At 48.0% G+C, this 20,225-nt stretch overlaps 1 protein-coding gene across 7 annotated transcripts in view; it reads left to right on the top strand.

The window, feature by feature from the left end:
• LOC140387540 (protein unc-13 homolog C-like) overlaps positions 1–20,225 on the top strand; it is a 972,441-nt gene that overhangs the window by 569,695 nt on the left and 382,521 nt on the right. For all 7 annotated transcript variants that reach the window (XM_072470780.1, XM_072470778.1, XM_072470777.1 and 4 more), the window contains one exon: positions 8,953–9,094. In XM_072470780.1, the coding sequence (XP_072326881.1) occupies positions 8,953–9,094 (142 nt within the window). The remainder of the gene's footprint in view (positions 1–8,952; positions 9,095–20,225) is intronic.

The following is a 20,225-nucleotide window of genomic DNA, read 5'->3' as shown; positions in this document are numbered from 1 at the left end:
TCTCCTTAGCGGTAGGCCATCTATCCCTCTACTCTGGTCCCCAGGGTGTATCACAAAAAGCTCACTCTTTCCCATGTTAAGCCTATATCCCGAGAAATCTCCAAACTCCCTCAATATCTGCATAACCTCTATCATCCCCCCTCACTGGGTCCGCCACATATAGCAGTAGGTCATCTGCGTAGAGTGACACTCGGTGTTCCTCTCCCCCTCTAATCACCCCTCTCCATTTTCTGGAGTCTCTCAGCGCTATGGCCAGTGGTTCAATTGCCAGCGCGAACAGTAATGGGGACAGCGGGCATCCCTGTCTTGTTCCCCTGTGTAGTCGAAAATACTCCGACCTTTGCCGATTTGTGACCACACTTGCCGTTGGGGCCCTATAGAGGAGTTTAACCCAGCTGACAAACCCCTCCCCGAACCCGAACCTCCTCAGCACCTCCCATAGATACTCCCACTCCACCCTATCAAATGCCTTCTCTGCATCCATTGCTGGGGGCATCATTATCACCCCTAATAGCCGTCGCACATTGACATTCAATTGTCTCCCCTTTACGAACCCTGTCTGGTCTTCGTGCACCACCCCGGGACACAATCCTCCATCCTCGTTGCCAGCACCTTTGCCAGCAACTTGGCGTCCACATTTAGCAATGAGATAGGCCTATAGGACCCGCACTGCAGCGGATCTTTATCTCGCTTCAAGATTAGTGATATCGTCGCCTCCGACATTGTCGGGGGTAGGGTCCCCCCTTCTCTGGCCTCATTCAAGGTTCTTACCAGCAGCGGGGCCAACAAGTCCACATATTTTCTATAGAATTCCACTGGGAACCCATCTGGTCCCGGGGCCTTCCCTGCCTGCATGTTCCCCAGCCCTTTGGTCACCTCATCCACCCCAATTGGCGCCCCCAGGCCTGCCACCTCCTGCTCCTCCACCTTCGGGAACCTTAGTTGGTCCAGAAACGGCTGCATCCCCTCTTTTCCCTCCGGGGGTTGGGACCTATATAGCCTCTCGTAAAAGGTCTCGAACACCTCGTTTGTCCTCCCTGCTCTCCGCACCGTGGCTCCCGTTTCATCCCTAACTCCCCCTATCTCCTTCGCCGCTGTCCTCTTTCGCAGCTGGTGGGCCAACAGGCGACTTGCCTTTTCCCCATATCCATATCTCATCCCCTGTGCCTTCCTCCACTGTGCCTCTGCCCTCCCTGTGGTGAGCAGATCGAACTCCGTCTGGAGTCGTCGCCTCTCCCTGTATAGTCCTTCATCTGGGGCCTCCGCATATTTTTTATCTACCCTCAAAATCTCCCCCAGTAGTCTTTCCCCTTCTTTGGCCTCCGTTTTCCCCTTGTGAGCCCTGATGGAGATCAACTCTCCCCTGACCACCGCTTTTAGTGCTTCCCATACTACTCCTACTCTGACCTCCCCGTCGTCGTTGGCCTCCAGGTATCTTTCGATACATCCCCGCACCCTTCTGCAGACTTCCTCATCCGCCAATAATCCCACATCCAGTCGCCAGAGTGGACGCTGCTCCCTCTCCTCTCCTAGTTCCAGGTCCACCCAGTGTGGGGCATGATCTGAGACAGCTATGGCTGAATACTCAGTTCCTTCCACCCTCGAAATCAGTGACCTTCCCAAAACAAAGAAATCTATCCGGGAGTACACCTTATGGACATGGGAGAAAAAGGAGAACTCTTTTGCCATTGGCCTAACAAATCGCCACGGATCCACTCCCCCCATTTGGTCCATAAATCCCCTAAGCACCTTGGCCGCTGCCGGCCTTCTTCCGGTCCTAGATCTAGATCTATCTAACCCTGGGTCCAGCACGGTGTTTAAGTCCCCCCCCATTATCAGGTTCCCTACCTCCAGGTCCGGGATACGTCCCAGCATTCGCTTCATAAATCCCGCATCATCCCAGTTCGGGGCATATACATTAACCAACACGACCTCCATTCCCTGCAGGCTGCCGCTCACCATCACATATCTGCCACCGCTGTCCGCTACAATGTTCCTAGCCTCGAATGACACCCGTTTCCCCACCAATATGGCCACCCCCCTATTCTTTGCGTCCAGCCCCGAGTGGAACACCTGCCCCACCCATCCTTTCCTTAACCTAACCTGGTCCGCCACCTTCAGGTGCGTCTCCTGAAGCATGGCCACGTCTGCCTTCAGTCCTTTTAAGTGCGCGAACACTCGGGCCCTCTTAATCGGCCCATTTAGGCCTCTCACGTTCCACATTATCAGCCGGACTGGGGGGCTGCCTGCCCCCCTCCCCTGTCGACTAGCCATCACCCTCTCTGGGCCAGTCCCACGTCCCGGTTCCGCGCACCCACTCGTCCCCCAGGCGGCGCAGTCCCGCCCCGACCACCTTTTCTTTTACCAGTTCCTTCTCGATCTCCGCAGCAGCAGCCCAGTTATCCCCCCCCCCTTTCTTCTTGTGCAGCACCTCCTTGGCTCGATTGAATCTCGCCCTCCTTCTCGCCACCTCCGCACTCCAATCCTGATACACTCGTACCACCGCATTCTCCCATCTACTACTCCGTACCTTCTTGGCCCATCTCAGAACCGCCTCTCTATCACTGAAGCGGTGAAATCACGCGATCATCGCCCTAGGTGGTTCTCCCGCCTTTGTTCTCCTCGCAGGGACCCGATGGGCCCCTTCCATTTCCAAGGGGCCCGAGGGGGCCTCAGCTCCCATTAGCGAGTGTAGCATCGTACTCACGTAAGCCCCGCCATCAGCTCCTTCCACTCCCTCGGGGAGACCCAGGATCCGGAGGTTCTTTCTCCGTGATCTGTTTTCTAGGACTTCAATCCTTTCGATGCACTTCTTATGGAGCGCCTCGTGCGTCTGCATTTTGACCACCAGGCCCAGGATCTCGTCCTCGTTGTCAGTCACCTTCTGCTCCACCACACGGAGCTCTATTTCCTGGGTTTTTTGTGTCTCCTTAAGCCCCTCAATTGCTTGTAGCATCGGGGCCAGCACCTCCTTTTTAAGCAGCTCCACACACCGTCTTAAAAATTCATCCTGGTCCGGTCCCCATGTCGCTAGGGCTCCCTCCGCCGCCATCTTGCTGCTTTCTTCCTTCTGCAACTGCCCTCGAGGATTCTCCGAGATCTGGCCGCCGCTGCCGATATTTTTCTTTTTCGCTGCGGGTGGGGACTCCCTGTTGTCTCACCCCACACCGGGTTCTGTCCCGAAAAAATTCCCCGTTGGGGCTCTTAAAAGAGCCCGAAGGTCTGTTCGAGCTGGAGCCGCCGAAATGTGCGACTTAGCTGGTCATCGCCGCAACCGGAAGTCCAGCACCTCCTTCTTAAGCAGCTCCACACACCGTCTTAAAAATTCGTCCTGGTCCGGTCCCCATGTCGCCTGGGCTCCCTCCGCCGCCATCTTGCTTCTTTCTTTCTTCTGCCACTGCCCTCGAGGATTCTCCGAGATCTGGCCGCCGCCGATAGTTTTCTTTTCCGCTGTGGGGGGACTCCCTGTTGCCTCACCCCACACCGGGTTTCGTCACAAAAGAATGTCCCGTTGGGGCTCTTAAAAGAGCCCGAAGGTCCTTTTGAGCTGGAGCCGCCGAAACGTGCGGCTTAGCTGGTCATCGCCGCAACCGGAAGTCCGCAGTATGTTAATTATGACCACTTTAACAGTTGCATGTGTTAATGATTAAATATATTATTGATGCCAGTATTGAAATGAAGCTTTTTTCATGTTAGCCTGGCACTGCACAAAACAGATGACGATCTGGCAATGTGCATCACTGACTGATATCCTATGCCCTGCTTTCCCATGCTGTGTTGACATCTCCAGCAACCCATAACAAGATTGTCCTGTGATGTGTCTAGTAGTATTTCTTTCTCGTCCAAATCCTTGAGCACCATATCTATCTGATTGCCTATCAAAGCTATCACAGCTGTTTGAACATAATCTCCAGCTTGCAGAAATGTATTTTAAGAAGCCCCCTGTCTCCTGGAAAATCTCACTGATAGAATCAATCTTATTTTTAGAGCCCTGTACTATTTAACTAAATTAGAGAAATATATGATTGAGTAAATCGCCTAAAATGTTCCGATGTTGATTTTATTTACTGTCTTCCTAAAGACAGTTGCATTTCAATTAATCTTTGTGCCATCCATAATGTTTACTTGGGTGCTTAGGAAACAGGATAATCCTCAAATCAAATTTAATTTTTACAGAAGGTTCACATGAACATCTCTATAAATTTATAGTCCACTGTCTTGGAGCTCAATATGAGAGCAATGGGAGAAACTGAAGCATTGTCAGCTGCAGTTGATATGTCAGGTTTTATAGTTACAAATTATGTAGCTGAATGCTGAGAAAGTATGAAACCCAATTAAGCCCATCCTAATGTACATTTGAACATATGAATTAGGAGCAGGAAAAGACCATTTGGCCCCTCGAGCCTAAACTCTGATATTTGATAAGACCATGGCTGATCTGATTGTGGGCTCAACTCTACTTTCAGTCTGTCCCTATACCCTTTGACTCCTTTGTCAGCCACAGATCCATCTAATTCACCCTTGAAAATATTCAATGACCCTGCCTCCACGGCTCTCTCAGGAAGAGAATTCCATAGACTAATGACTCTCTGAGAGGGAAGATTTCTTCTCATCTCCATCTTAAAATAAGATGAAGATAAAGATAAAAATCCTTTGTTGTCACAAATAGGCTTACACTAACACTGCAATGACGTTACTGTAAAAAGCCCTGTACAGGCGCCATATTCCGGCACCTGTCCGGGTACTCAGAGGGAGAATTCAGAATTCTCAGCTGGTACGGGAATTGAACCCACGCTGCTGACCTTGTTCTGCATCACAAACCAGCTGTCTAGCCCACTGAGCTAAATGGGGGAGCCTTATTTTTAATTGCTGTCCCCTTATTTTATTCTCTCCCATAGGTGGAAGCATCCTCTCAGCATCTACCAGGAGTTTCCTCAGTATCTTACGTTTCAATAAAATCAATTCTCATTTCTCTAAGCTTCAATAAATGCAGGCCCAACCTTTCCTCATAAGTTAATCCTTCATCTCGGGAATCAGTCGAGTGAATCTTTTCTGGGTTGCATCCAATGCAATTATATCCTTTCTTAAGGAGAAAACCTGTACCTTGTACTCCATGTGTGGTCTCACCACTGTCCTGTACAACTGTCCTAAAACTTCCCTATTTTTATATCGCATTCCCCTTGCAAAAAAAGGCAAGATTTCATCTGCCTTCCTAATCACTTCCTGTACCTGGATATTAACTCTTTGTGATCCATGTACCATGACACCCTAATTGATCTGTACTGCAGAGTTCTGCAAACTCTCTCCATTTTCTCTCCTGCTTTTCTATTCTTCGTGCCAAAGTTGCCAAGTTCAGATCTTCCAACATTATACTCCATCTGCCTATTTCTTGCACAGTCATTTAACCTATATATATAAATCCCTTTGTAGATTCCTTATGGCCTCTTTACTCTTGTTATGATATAGCAGGTGGTAATTTCTGAGCTGACCAAATCCCAAAAGGAAACTTGATCAAGCTATCAGAACACAATTTGGAATTTGTATTTTGTTATGAGAAAGTATGTACACCGAAGTCAAGAGTAAAATTTGCAATTCCACTTTGAGAGATTTAAAATATTGCAGTAAAAACATTTATTAATAAAAGAAAAGAACACTTAAACGCACAAGATTACATTTGCACATTAAACTTAGTCTTACAAATGTTTACCAAAAGATATCTATTTAGTTAGATTCATTGCTTTTCAAATGGTTTTTATCAGGACCTGATTCTCCCTTTTCTCCGATGGCACAGTGGTTAACACTGCAGCCTCACAATGCCAGGGACCCAGGTTCAATTCCGGCCTTGGGTCACTGTCTGTGTGGAGTTTGTATGTTCTTCCCAAGTCTGCGTGGGTTTCCTCCGGGTCCTCCGATTTCCTCCCACAGTCCAAAGAATTAAGAGATGGATTGGTCATGATAAATTGCCCTTTAGTGTGCAGGTTAGGGGATAGTAGTGGACATGAGAGTGGACAAGGGTAGGGTGCTCATTGGAAGGGTTGGTGCAGACACGATAGGCCAAATGGCCTCCTTCTGCACTGTAGGGATTCTATGAGATTCTATGACTAGTGAATTATTCCGCTAGGAATAAAAGGAGCAGGAAGTTAAGGTGGTTTTACATAGCAAACATTCTTAGCTATCATATTTAATAACATGGGTTTAGAAATATGAGATGGTTGTTTGCTGCCGACGTAGCGGTCTTTGTAGTCAGTGATCTCCTAATGTCTTCAATCAGAACCTGCAGGCTGTAGAATGCTCTCTAAATCGCCAGGCAGAGAAAGAGATAAACTGCCTCTTCAAACTTATTAATCAAAAGAGTGTTCATCAGGAGAGAGAGAGATCAATTGTGTCTCTTCAGGCCGATATCGAAAGAAGTGTGCATTCCTCTACAAAATGGAGTCCATCTCAGTTCGGCAGAATATTCTGGAACATCCTCCACTGAGCCGGACCAAATAGCACTGATAATGGGGGTCTCCAGAGGCCAAACCACATAGCGCATCTGCTGGGGGGTTTCTGTAATAATTTAAAAATTAAAAGTGTAGCCCATCAGAAAGGCATAAGTCTCAGCAACTGTCCCGGCACCAATAGCGAAGATTAACAGAAAGATAAAGGGAATACATAAAGGAAACCAGGTTTTCATAGGCGGATCCTTACACAGTGTTCTGCAGTGACTCCTAATTAAACTGTGTCTGGTCATAGGGCGAGGGCAGGATTGGGGTCAGCTACCATCTAACCCAATTCTCTTCCTGCACCTGGTGATGCACTAATGCAAACATTTGTCTCTTTCCATAACTAGTAATTCCCGGAACAGGTCGCTAGTCTGTCGCCAGGGGCTTATAGCTTGAGAGGCGCTACTTGACATCAAACCTGGCTGACCAGGACTTTCCCCAGCTCCTATCGCCAGCCATTGGTGTATTTGGAAGGTATTTGCAGGTTGACACACTCAACCTGTTTGCCCGGGTTATGAACGCGCCTTCCTTGGCCATCAAGTCCTGGGGTGGGACTCGAGCCCAGAGCTACTGGCTCAGAGGCGCGGACACTACCCACAGCGCCACAAGAATTCCTGTCAGCTATCATACACTGTGGTAAAACAGCCTGCTAATACTACAGCTCACACCCAACCCCAAATAGCTACTTAAATGAAGTGCTGGAGAGTAGGCAGTAAACAAGTAAGGCTTTGTTACCTTCACAAGAAAGCAAAGGGAAGATTTGCCAAGAGAATAATCTGTTTTTATGCATCATTTTAGAAATATATTAAAATGTTACATTTTTTTATTTTTACAATTTTACATTTTACTCTAGTTTTACTTTGACTTTTCAAGTGTGCCTCAACTTTACATTGAAGCAGAGCAGTATTAGTTTGAGGAAACAGCTGTTATTTTATTCCATTCCCTGAAAGTCTCATTTGGAAGAGTAGCTATTAGTAGGTAGAAAAACTCACACAAACAATGTTAAAGAAAAGGGATTTTTAAAAGCTAATTGACAGTGTAAAAGGATGACACATGTAACATTTTCATGTGGTCTATTTCTTCAAAGTAAGTTAGTTTGAATTGAAATCAGTGGTAATTTATTTAAATTGCTTAATTTGCTGGATAAGTGTTTTTTTTCTGAGCAGTAAATGGCATTGGATTAATAGGAATAGACTTTATGGGCTGAATTGTACAGCAGAAATCCTGGACAATTTTCTCCTCCTTCACCCAGGGAAATTGCTGCGCCCACCCAAACATCTCACTGAGATTAGCTTGACTAGCCAGGTAAGAAGTCCCAGTGACAAGGCTGTAATAATAATAATAATCTTTATTGTCACAAGAAGGCTTGCATTAACACTGCAATGAAGTTACTGTGAAAAGCCCCTACTTACCACATTCCGGCGCCTGTTCGGGTACACAGAGGGAGAATTCAGAATGTCCATATTCACCTAACAAGCACGTCTTTCGGGACTTGTGGGAGGAAACCGGAGCACCCGGAGGAAACCCACGCAGATACGGGGAGAATGTGCAGACTCCGCACAGACAGTGACCCAAACCGGGAATCGGACCTGCGACCCTGGCGTTGTGAAGCAACAGTGCTACCCACTGTGCTACCATGCTGCCCAAGACAGCTAGACCCATCGAACACTGCCCTCCACGTGGGAGGGGGACTCTAGGTTGCCTTTTCAGAATCTATTACTAGTACCACCATCCAATGGAGAATGGTGGCCCACCTCCCAGGGCTGCCTGGCCCAAAGGGCCAGCAGAGGTGCTGCCTTAGCGGCAGCGCCATTGGAGGTAGCAACGGCTGAGGCTATATGACGAAGGAGAGGTCACTTTTGACTGCAGGGTAAGTTTTTCTTTCTTACTGTGCTGGGGCCAGGCAAGCAGGCCTCGATGATCAGAGAGGGGTGGGGGATGAGGGTAGCCATTGCCGCCATGATCCATCTGTAGAGGCGAGAGACGACAGTTTCCTTCTCAACACCTTCCCCTGGTATTTTACTCGCCCTCCCGCTGCCCAACCCAACTCCAAATCAATGGTAAATTCCAACCCTATATATCCCCGAGTAGCATCTCTCTGGAATTACTCAAAGGCCTTCACATACAACAAAATAGCTTGAGGCATAACAACTATTCTGTCAGAGCAAACACAATGCAGCAAATATGCTTTATGGAATAAATTCACTGATGTTGAACTCGGAGAGCACAGGTTGGAAGATTGGTGGAGCAGTGATGTTGTCCTATCTCGGATCCGAACGCCCTTTCAGAGGGACTCAGCGTTGTGAGAGCCACACCAATGACTTTATCCTAACTTGCATACAGACGTTTTGTCAGCATGAATGAACGGTGGAACAGATGCTCTTATAAAAGTATCCATGATTAAATGTTAACATGTCTCGATTGAAGTTATTTATTAAATATCCCAAGCTTTCCTTTGTGCATACAGTGCTTCGTGCCCAGGGTTTACAAGCAAAGGACAAGACTGGCTCGAGTGATCCATATGTCACAGTACAAGTGGGTAAAACCAAAAGGAGAACGAAAACCATTTTTGGCAATCTCAACCCAATCTGGAATGAAACATTTCACTTGTAAGTTCCTGATTACAATTTTCATTGTTTGCCATGTGCTGCCATACGTTTATGAGATAATCTTCGAATGTTCAATTCATGTGAGATTTTTATCACATTGTTCTTACAAGTTCGATGAGGATGAAGTTAATATATATGCCTTGTTGAATATTCCTTTATTTCACAATTTTCTAATTACACGCAAGAACTGAAAGAAGTGTAAATAAGGCATATTTGAGTTGCGTTGCCAGAGCAATTTGTCTTTAATCACAACACCAAGTCCATCAAGACCAAAGGAACTTGTTTCACTGACAGATCTAGTGCAGAGTAAACTGTGTCAACTATTTCCTGCCAGTCCAAACATTTCATGCGCTTCCATATTTGACTTTTACCCAAAAGAGACGGGGAATCACTGGAGCAGCGACGTCACCTGTGCAAAGCCAGCTCAGGGAGACTTGAACCATTTTCAGGCCTCAGGCTTTTAATCCTGCTTTTGTACTGCATGTGCCTTGCAGGCCTCCATCCCACTTCAGCTCATCTGTTGTGAGAAGACGGGAAATCAGTGTGGCAGGGAAGGGGGTGGACTGATTACAAAGGGTCGTGTGTGTGTGGGGGGGTTGGGCGGGGGGTGGGGGGGGAGGTGAAGGTGGAACGGGACGTTGAGCCAACTGCAGTCATTTTCTACAGCCTGGTAGGAGGTATTTTGTCCCTTCTGGCCCACAAAAGTTCACCCCCCTTACCACGAAAACATGCATGGGATTTTTCTTCTGCGTCCACCAATATTCCCATTAAAGACTGCTGGTTAAGCTGCTCATTACCTAATGCGAATGGACAGAGTGTCAATGGTGCACGGGACTGTATGATGAAAGGCGGGGCCCTGGGAAGCATCGAGGATCAGAGTGACCTTGGTGTGCATGTACATCGATCCCTTAAGGTAGCAGGGCAGGTGGATAAAATGGCTAAGAAGGCACATGGTATACTTGCCTTTATTAGCCGAGGCAGAAAATTTAAGAGCAGGGAAGTTATGCAGGAACTGTGTAAAACGTGGGCTAGGCCACAGCTAGAGTATCGTCTGCAGTTCTGGAATCCACGTTATAGGAGGGATGTGATAGCACTGGAAAGGGCCCAGTGAAGATTTACCAGATTCTCAGGGCAGCACGGTAGCACAAGTGGATAGCACTGTGGCTTCACAGTGCCAGTGTCCCCGGTTCGATTCCCCGCTGGGTCACTGTCTGTGCGGAATCTGCACATTCTCCCCGTGTCTGCGTGGGCTTCCTCCGGGTGCTATGGTTTCCTCCCACAGTCCAAAGACGTGCAGGTTAGGTGGATTGGCCATGATAAATTGCCCTTAGTGCCCAAAAAGATTAGGAGGGGTTATTGGGTGGCGGGGATAGGGTGGAAGTGAGGGCTTAAGTGGGTCGGTGCAGACACGATGGGCCGAATGGCCTCCTTCTGCACTGTATGTTTTATGTTCAATGTTCTATGTTCATATGTAGCCTGGGCTGGAGAGTTTTAATAATGAAGAGAGATTGGATAGACTGGGGTTGTTTTCCTTGGAGCAGAGGAGACTGAGGGAGGACTTGATTGACATGTATAAAATTATAAGGAGCATAGGTAAAGTAGACAGGAAGGAACCTTTCCCCTTGGTGGAGGGATCAATGACTAGTGGGCATAGATTTAAGGTAAGGGGCAGGTGGTTTAGAGGGGATGTGAAGAAAAATCCTTTCACCCAGAGGGTGCTGGGAGTCTCACTGCTTGAAAGAGTGGTGGAGGCAGACACCAGTATAACATTTAAGAAGTGTTTAGATGTGCCCTTACGATGCCAAGGCATACAAAGCTATGGACCAAGTGTTGGGAAATGGGATTAGAATGGTTAGGTGGTTGTTTTTGACTGGTGCAGGCACGATGGACCAAAGGGTCTTTTCTGTGCTGTAGACCTCTATGGTTCTGTGACTCTGTCTCTTTCCATCTGTATCTGAGAATAACAAATAGGTTCTGCAACCAAAAACAGTCTCATCTGAGGGGTGACGCCACTGTAGGATTTATAAGCAAAGTTAAGAGTTTTAAAATCAAAATTTTGAGCACAGGGGTGATAGGAGAACTGGACTTGCTGCAAAATATGACATGGGCAACAGAGGTTTTGAGGATGTCAAGTTTATGGAGGGTAGAATGAGGGAGACCAGATAGCAGTGTGTTGGAATAGTTGTGTCAAGCGGTAACAAAGGCACAAGTGAGGGTTTCAGATGAACTGAGACAGGGGTAAAGTCAGGCAATGTTACAGGGGTGGAAATGAGCGATCTTGATAATAGCACGAATATGAGGTGGGGAGCTCAACTCGGGGTCAAATGTAACTCCAAGATTGCAAACAGGTTGACTTAATCTCAGACTGTTGCCAGGGAAAGAGTTGGAATTGGTAGCCAGGGTGTGGAGTTTAGAGCACAGACTGAAAACAATAGCTTCAGTATTCCCAATATTTACAGTCTTGTCCTTGACTAGTTTCAGCTTAACATAGCTCAACTCAGTTCAGGATTCAACTCACACAGATTACACTGCAGTTGCATTTAGTATTTTTGTAGCAATATAAAAAGAGAGCACAAAACTGTTATTGTTTAAGTATGTAAGCCTCCTGGCCACCGTCTCCATTCATCTCCCCAAACATTGTCTGAGGTTGCACTAGAATGTCCACAACCTTGGCATTCCATTCGACCCTGAATTGAGCTCCTCGCCTAATATCCTCTCCATCACCAAAGCCACCTACTCTACCTCCGTCACCTGCCTCTACGCCTGCCTCAGCCCATTTGCTATGTGTAATGGCATGGCCCCTTTAAGAGGCGATCGTTCACAGGCCATGTGACCCACCTGGAATCTATGGGGCGGAGAGTGCAAACTTGGGCCTATCAGGTGCTAGGTCGCGGACTCAGGTAAGAAGCAATATCAGAGTAAGCCCATGAGTCGGTGGAACGAGACCTGTGTTGGCGTTGTGTTGATCTATATATAGAAAGTTCTTCTGTTGTTAAAAATTATTGTTGTGATTTAACTCATCGTATTACCTTGCACTGCAACATTGGCGACGAGAATAAACCGAGCCAGTCAAAGAAGGACATTTTTTCAACTTTTGGAAAGGGAAGAGTGGCCTCTTAGAGACCTACGAAAAAGGAAAAGAATAGCCACAGTTTGGAAAATCGAAGCATTTGATCCCGATGTTGAAAGTTGGGGGCCAATATGTAGAAAGGCTTCAATAATTTTTCACTGCCAATGAAATCACAGCCATCCATTAAATATGCTGCCACAGGAGTAGGAGAACAGACACACCAGGAGATCTGCAACCCTGGAGTCTCAGCAGTACAACATTAGCAACCTATACTGGGGAGACCCTGAAGATACTGGACATGACATCAACACAAGTATCATATCAACATCAGTCTGCCCAGTTGCCCTTAATTGTAGTTAGAGGACAGAGACCAAGCCTTATGGGGCGAGATTGGCTGAAGAAAATAAAGCTAAATTGGCTGGAGATATTCAGCATCACGGACGGGGAATTCAGGGAAATTCTGTGCAAGTACCAGGATGTTTTTCAGAGTGAGCTGGAGTGCATAAAAGGGGTGAAGACCTAAATCTAAATAGAACCTGATGCAACAGCAAAATCCTTTAGAGCCTGACCAGTACCCTATGCTCTGTACCAAAAAGTTGAAGTGGAGCTGAAATGTCTTGAAGACCTGGCATAGTTACACCGGTAAATGTTTCAGAGTGGGCAGCATCAATAGTCCCAGTGTTAAAGCCAGACCTCATGGTAAGGATTTGTGGCAATTACAAAATGACTGTGAACAAGGCTGTTGAAATAGATAGTATCCTATTCCTAGGATAGAGGACCTCTATGCGAAATTGACAGGAGGACTCAAGTACACGAAATTTGATCTAAACCATGTGTACCAGCAGCTTGAGTTGGAGGAAGAATCAAGAAAATGTGTCACCATGAATACACATAAACGCTTCTTCCAATGTACGAGGTTGCCCTTTGGTATTTCATTCGCGTGCACTATATTTCAGTGCACGATGGAGAACCTTTTACAAGGGATACCAAAAGTTGTTGTGCATCTGGACGACGTCTTAATAATGGGGGCATCACCCAAAGAAGTCCAAAGGAGATGATTCAAATAAGCTGGCACATTTCAGGCCAATGAGATCACATATTTAGGTTTCAAAGTCGATGCAAAAGGCTCACATTCACTCGAAGACAAGGTAAAAGCAATAAAAGAGGAGCTGGCGCGAAGGGTCATGACTTGAGGTGAAGTCCTTTTTAGGGATGGTCAACTTCTATGGCCGTTCTTTTACCCAACTGATCTACAATTTTAGCATCCCTGCACCAATTGTTGAGGAAGCATCAACGGTGGAAGTGGAAAGATTCCCAGAGAAACAAGTCTTGCAATTGCCAACTTTACTTGTCCACTTTAAACCAGACAAACCCATAATAGTCATGTGTGCTGCATCGCCTTATGGCATATGGGGGCACTTGCCTGTAAGGTGGAAGCTGGTGTGGAAAGGCCTGTCGCCTCAGCTTCCGGAACCTTGTCAGATGCTGAAAAAATGTATTCGCAGAGGGATAAAGAGGGTTTGGCAGTCATTTATGCCCTCTTTTGGGAGTGGCTAGGCCACCTTGGATGAGGCTCCACATTGATTCTGCTGGCCTTGCTTTGGGAATGATGTTTTTAAATGCTGTGGATGCTCACTCAAAATGGTTGGACATCCAACTCATGCGCTCAATGTCAGCGCTGGTCGACAAGCTGCTACAGGTTTTCGCAGCACATGGCCTCCCAGGAGGTGATTGTTTATGATAATGGCACTGCTTTCATAGCCAAGGAGTTTCAACTTTTGATCAAACCTCATGGTATCCAGCACATACACACAGCCCCCTGCCACCCCACTTCAAATGGGTAAGCCTCAATGAGGAAGCAGTCCAACATACCAGTGCTGTTCTACTTAGCCAGTTTCTTACTCTCATACAACGCAATCCCAGATGGTACCACTGGGGTTACTCCAGCCGAGTTGTTGAAGGGTCGATGCTTTAGGACCCGCCTTGATCTTGTTTCCTGAATTTGTCGGGGAAGGTGGAGGCTAAATAAGCCTCTCAGAAGGAGCACCATGACTCATCCAAGGGAGACAGGATGTTTGAAGCGGAGGATTTAGTTTTTGTCCGGAATTTCAGAGGAGTACCAGCTTGGCTACCCAACAAGGGCTGCCCAGTGTCTTACATGGCCGGGAAGTGTGGAAAAATGTAGATCATATGAGAAGACGGGGTCTGCTGCCCCCACAGCGAGGCGTGTGGACCCAGTAGTAGTTATCAGTGTACCAGCCAGTGGTGGTGGTGGAACCAAAGATTTCCCAAGGGGAATCGCGTGTGTCAACAGAAGAAGTTGAGGAGGGTATCGGTACTGGCTCACCTTCGGAATCTGCAAGATTGCCTGCCACTGATGTGGACTCTGATGTCTCAAGTGTGGAGAAACCGGTTGCAGAGTTGCGGTGCTCTGCAAGAGTCTGAAAGTCCCCGGGTAGACTGACCTTATGAACTTATGAAGGGCAGCACGGTAGCATTGTGGATAGCACAATTGCTTCACAGCTCCAGGGTCCCAGGTTCGATTCCGGCTTGGGTCACTGTCTGTGCGGAGTCTGCACATCCTCCCCGGGTGTGCGTGGGTTTCCTCCGGGTGCTCCGGTTTCCTCCCACAGTCCAAAGATGTGCAGGTTAGGTGGATTGGCCATGATAAATTGCCCTTAGTGTCCAAAATTGCCCTTAGTGTTGGGTGGGGTTATTGGGTTATGGGGATAGGGTGGAGGTGTGGACCTTGGCTAGGGTGCTCTTTCCAAGAGCCGGTGCAGACTCGATGGGCCGAATAGCCTCCTTCTGCACTGTAAATTCTATGATAATCTATGAAACTTTGCCCATTGGCTCCTGTACTGAGAATTCTGCTTGACTGTACATAGTTAAATAGAAGAGCTTTTGTAATTAAGAGTAACTGTAAGAGAACTTAAGTGTGGAGGAATATGACAGTGTGGCACCTTTAAGGGGCGATCCTTCGCAGGCCACATGAGCCGCCTGGACCCATAGGGACAGAGCACGCAAACCTGGGCCTATCCGTTGCCATGATTCAACCCTTGGTCTCCCAGCACTGAATCTCGCACCATCTTCTCTGTCTCATTGTGTCAAAATTTGTGCCTTATTTTATGTTTTTTAAAAATCTACTCTCGAAGTGCCGTGTTAAAACTATCTTTTTTAAACCACCTGTACATCAAAATGAGTCAAAGGAATCAAATCATTGTTGTTCTCAAGATCAGAATACTTCCTTTTACAATTCACTGAATAACAGTTGATGTAAACTAGTATGGCAGGGGGGTGGGTACGGGAGCAATAGGTCAGAAGGTGAGAGCATTGAGGGAGAACTAGGGAATAGGGACAGTGTGGCTCTGAGGCAGAGCAGACGGGGAAAAGTTGCTGAACACAGCGGGTCTGGTGGCCTGAAGTGCATATGTTTTAATGCAAGGAGCATTACGGGTAAGGCAGATGAACTTAGAGCTTGGATTACTACTTGGAACTATGATGTTATTGCCATTACAGAGACCTGGTTGAGGGAAGGGCAGGATTGGCAGCTAAACGTTCCAGGATTTAGATGTTTCAGGTGGGATAGAGGGGGATGTAAAAGGGGAGGCGGAGTTGCGCTACTTGTTCGGGAGAATATCACAGCTATACTGCGAGAGGACACCTCAGAGGGCAGTGAGGCTATATGGGTAGAGATCAGGAATAAGAAGGGTGCAGTCACAATGTTGGGGGTATACTACAGGCCTCCCAACAGCCAGCGGGAGATAGAGGAGCAGATAGGTAGACAGATTTTGGAAAAGAGTAAAAACAACAGGGTTGTGGTGATGGGAGACTTCAACTTCCCCAATATTGACTGGGACTCACTTAGTGCCAGGGGCTTAGACGGGGCGGAGTTTGTAAGGAGCATCCAGGAGGGCTTCTTAAAACAATATGTAGACAGTCCAACTAGGGAAGGGGCGGTACTGGACCTGGTATTGGGGAATGAGCCCGGCCAGGTGGTAGATGTTTCAGTAGGGGAGCATTTCGGTAACAGTGACCACAATTCAGTAAGTTTTAAAGTACTGGTGGACAAGGATAAGAGTGGTCCGAGGATGAATGTGCTAAATTGGGGGAAGGCTAATTATGACAATATTAGGCGGGAACTGAAGAACATAGATTGGGGGCGGATGTTTGAGGGCAAATCAACATCTGACATGTGGGAGGCTTTCAAGTGTCAGTTGAAGGGAATACAGGACAGGCATGTTCCTGTGAGGAAGAAAGATAAATACGGCAATTTTCGGGAACCTTGGATGACGAGTGATATTGTAGGCCTCGTCAAAAAGAAAAAGGAGGCATTTGTCAGGGCTAAAAGGCTGGGAACAGACGAAGCCTGTGTGGCATATAAGGAAAGTAGGAAGGAACTTAAGCAAGGAGTCAGGAGGGCTAGAAGGGGTCATGAAAAGTCATTGGCAAATAGGGTTAAGGAAAATCCCAAGGCTTTTTACATGTACATAAAAAGCAAGAGGGTAGCCAGGGAAAGGGTTGGCCCACTGAAGGATAGGCAAGGGAATCTATGTGTGGAGCCAGAGGAAATGGGCGAGGTACTAAATGAATACTTTGCATCAGTATTCACCAAAGAGAAGGAATTGGTAGATGTTGAGTCTGGAGAAGGGGGTGTAGATAGCCTGGGTCACATTGTGATCCAAAAAGACGAGGTGTTGGGTGTCTTAAAAAATATTAAGGTAGATAAGTCCCCAGGGCCTGATGGGATCTACCCCAGAATACTGAAGGAGGCTGGAGAGGAAATTGCTGAGGCCTTGACAGAAATCTTTGGATCCTCGCTGTCTTCAGGGGATGTCCCGGAGGACTGGAGAATAGCCAATGTTGTTCCTCTGTTTAAGAAGGGTAGCAAGGATAATCCCGGGAACTACAGGCCGGTGAGCCTTACTTCAGTGGTAGGGAAATTACTGGAGAGAATTCTTCGAGACAGGATCTACTCCCATTTGGAAGCAAATGGACGTATTAGTGAGAGGCAGCACGGTTTTGTGAAGGGGAGGTCGTGTCTCACTAACTTGATAGAGTTTTTCGAGGAGGTCACTAAGATGATTGATGCAGGTAGGGCAGTAGATGTTGTCTATATGGACTTCAGTAAGGCCTTTGACAAGGTCCCTCATGGTAGACTAGTACAAAAGGTGAAGTCACACGGGATCAGGGGTGAACTGGCAAGGTGGATACAGAACTGGCTAGGCCATAGAAGGCAGAGGGTAGCAATGGAGGGATGCTTTTCTAATTGGAGGGCTGTGACCAGTGGTGTTCCACAGGGATCAGTGCTGGGACCTTTGCTCTTTGTAGTATATATAAATGATTTGGAGGAAAATGTAACTGGTCTGATTAGTAAGTTTGCAGACGACACAAAGGTTGGTGGAATTGCGGATAGCGATGAGGACTGTCTGAGGATACAGCAGGATTTAGATTGTCTGGAGACTTGGGCGGAGAGATGGCAGATGGAGTTTAATCCGGACAAATGTGAGGTAATGCATTTTGGAAGGGCTAATGCAGGTAGGGAATATACAGTGAATGGTAGAACCCTCAAGAGTATTGAAAGTCAAAGAGATCTAGGAGTACAGGTCCACAGGTCATTGAAAGGGGCAACACAGGTGGAGAAGGTAGTCAAGAAGGCATACGGCATGCTTGCCTTCATTGGCCGGGGCATTGAGTATAAGAATTGGCAAGTCATGTTGCAGCTGTATAGAACCTTAGTTAGGCCACACTTGGAGTATAGTGTTCAATTCTGGTCGCCACACTACCAGAAGGATGTGGAGGCTTTAGAGAGGGTGCAGAAGAGATTTACCAGAATGTTGCCTGGTATGGAGGGCATAAGCTATGAGGAGCGATTGAATAAACTCGGTTTGTTCTCTCTGGAACGAAGGAGGTTGAGGGGCGACCTGATAGAGGTATACAAAATTATGAGGGGCATAGACAGAGTGGATAGTCAGAGGCTTTTCCCCAGGGTAGAGGGGTCAATTACTAGGGGGCATAGGTTTAAGGTGAGAGGGGCAAGGTTTAGAGTAGATGTACGAGGCAAGTTTTTTACACAGAGGGTAGTGGGTGCCTGGAACTCGCTACCGGAGGAGGTGGTGGAAGCAGGGACGATAGTGACATTTAAGGGGCATCTTGACAAATATATGAATAGGATGGGAATAGAAGGATACGGTCCCAGGAAGTGTAGAATATTGTAGTTTAGTCGGGCAGTATGGTCGGCGCGGGCTTGGAGGGCCTAAGGGCCTGTTCCTGTGCTGTACATTTCTTTGTTCTTTGTTCTTTGTTCTTTGTAAGTATTACAATGCAGGTCTTTTGAGGCTGAATCCTTACTGAATACTTGTCAATAACTTCAGATGTTTATTTAGTTTGTGCAGTGAGCCAAAGTCTTTTTCACACCTTCATTTGCCATTTGGTTATTATCTTGGTTAACTCAACTTTTTCCGTATAACCATCCATAGAAAGTCTGTAATGATTCCCAAGTAATTAAAATGTAGGGCACGGTTCAACGGGACAAAAACAGAACCCCTTTCGGGCGCGTTTAGTGGAGTGTGGCGGCAAGAAATACCCCACTATCCAAAGACACTTTGTCAGTGAGGGCGTGATCCAAGTCACAATGTCTTGCGTTGAATCTCGCAATACTCGTTGAGCGTGCAAATCTCATGAGGATTCACCAGCCTGCTTGCGCCGCCAAGGCTGATATATCGCGCCCATAATTTTAATCTTGTCTTGTTCCTCGGAATTCACTCCTAGGGCTGGATTTTACCAGCTGTCATAAGGGTGGGCTGGGGGACAAAGGCACTGTAAAATGACTGTGGTCGGCAGGCAGTGGAGTCTCCATCTTGTTCCCGCTGCCCTGGCATTTTACCAGCAGCAGGTGGGCCTTTCGCTACCTGAGAAGACTGCCTGGTGAAGCTTGGAAGACTCGTGGCATGCTCAGGATGGGGAAATCCTACAATTCAGGCACTCTGGCCCCATGGCGCATCCCCACCACCCAGTGGCAATGGTCCCGGCAACAGCACCCTGCCCTCACCAACCACCCACTGCCACCCAGTCTCATGGGGCCTGCCTAACTAGCCCCAGCACCCCCAAACCTCATTTAGCTTCTTCCAAGCTTGGAGCAAGCTGCTGCCACTGTTACAGCAGCTCCTGGGGGCGGGCAGATGTTCTTTTAAAGGGGTGGCAACCCCAATGACAACTAATTAGTTGCCGAAACGCCAGGAAATGCGACAGAGATTCCCAGAAATGGCAATGGCAGGCGTCATCAATAAAATACATCCCCTAGTATTGCTGTGAGATACAATACAATACAGTTTATTTCCTCGCCTAAATTTGTTCGCACATGTGCTGAGATTAACAACTATAGCAACAATTGCTAGAATCTTGGGCGGGATTCTCTGCGAACCGGCGGGGTGGGCAACTCCGGCGGGAAGGAGTGGCGTGAACCACTCCGGCGTCGGGCCGCCCCGATGGTGTGGAATCCTCCGCACCTTCAGAGGCTAGGCCGGCGCCGGAGTGGTTTGCGCCCCGCCGGCCGGCGCGGAAGGGGCTTGGCGCCACGCTAACCGGCGCCGAAGGGCCTCCGCTGGTTGGCGCGAGTTGGCGCATGCGCGGGAGCACCAGCATGTGCTGGCATCATCCCAGCGTATGCGCAGGGGGGATCATCTCCGCGTCGGCCATCGCGGAGGACCACAGCAGCTGATGCGGAGGAATAGAGTGCCCCCGCGGCACAGGCCCGCCCGCGGATCGGTGGGCCCCAATCACAGGCCAGGCCACCGTGGGGGCACCTCCCGGGGCCAGATCCCCCCGCACCCCCTCGAGGACCCCGGAGGCCGCCCACGCAGCCAGGTCCCGCCGGTAAGTACCTACTCTAATTTACGCCGGTGGGACCGGCCGAAAACGGGCAGCCACTCGGCCCATCACGGGCCGGTGAATCACCGGGGGTTCCGCTGCCAGCGGCCACCGACCGGCGCGCAGCGATTCCCGCCTCCGCCAAATCCCCAGAGAATTCGGCAGCCGGCGGGGGCGGAATTCACGCCGCCC

Source organism: Scyliorhinus torazame, chromosome 12, assembly GCF_047496885.1.
Source record: "Scyliorhinus torazame isolate Kashiwa2021f chromosome 12, sScyTor2.1, whole genome shotgun sequence".
NCBI lineage: Eukaryota > Metazoa > Chordata > Chondrichthyes > Carcharhiniformes > Scyliorhinidae > Scyliorhinus > Scyliorhinus torazame.
Note: the sequence above shows the minus strand (reverse complement) of the source record. Positions and strands in the feature narration are given on the sequence as shown.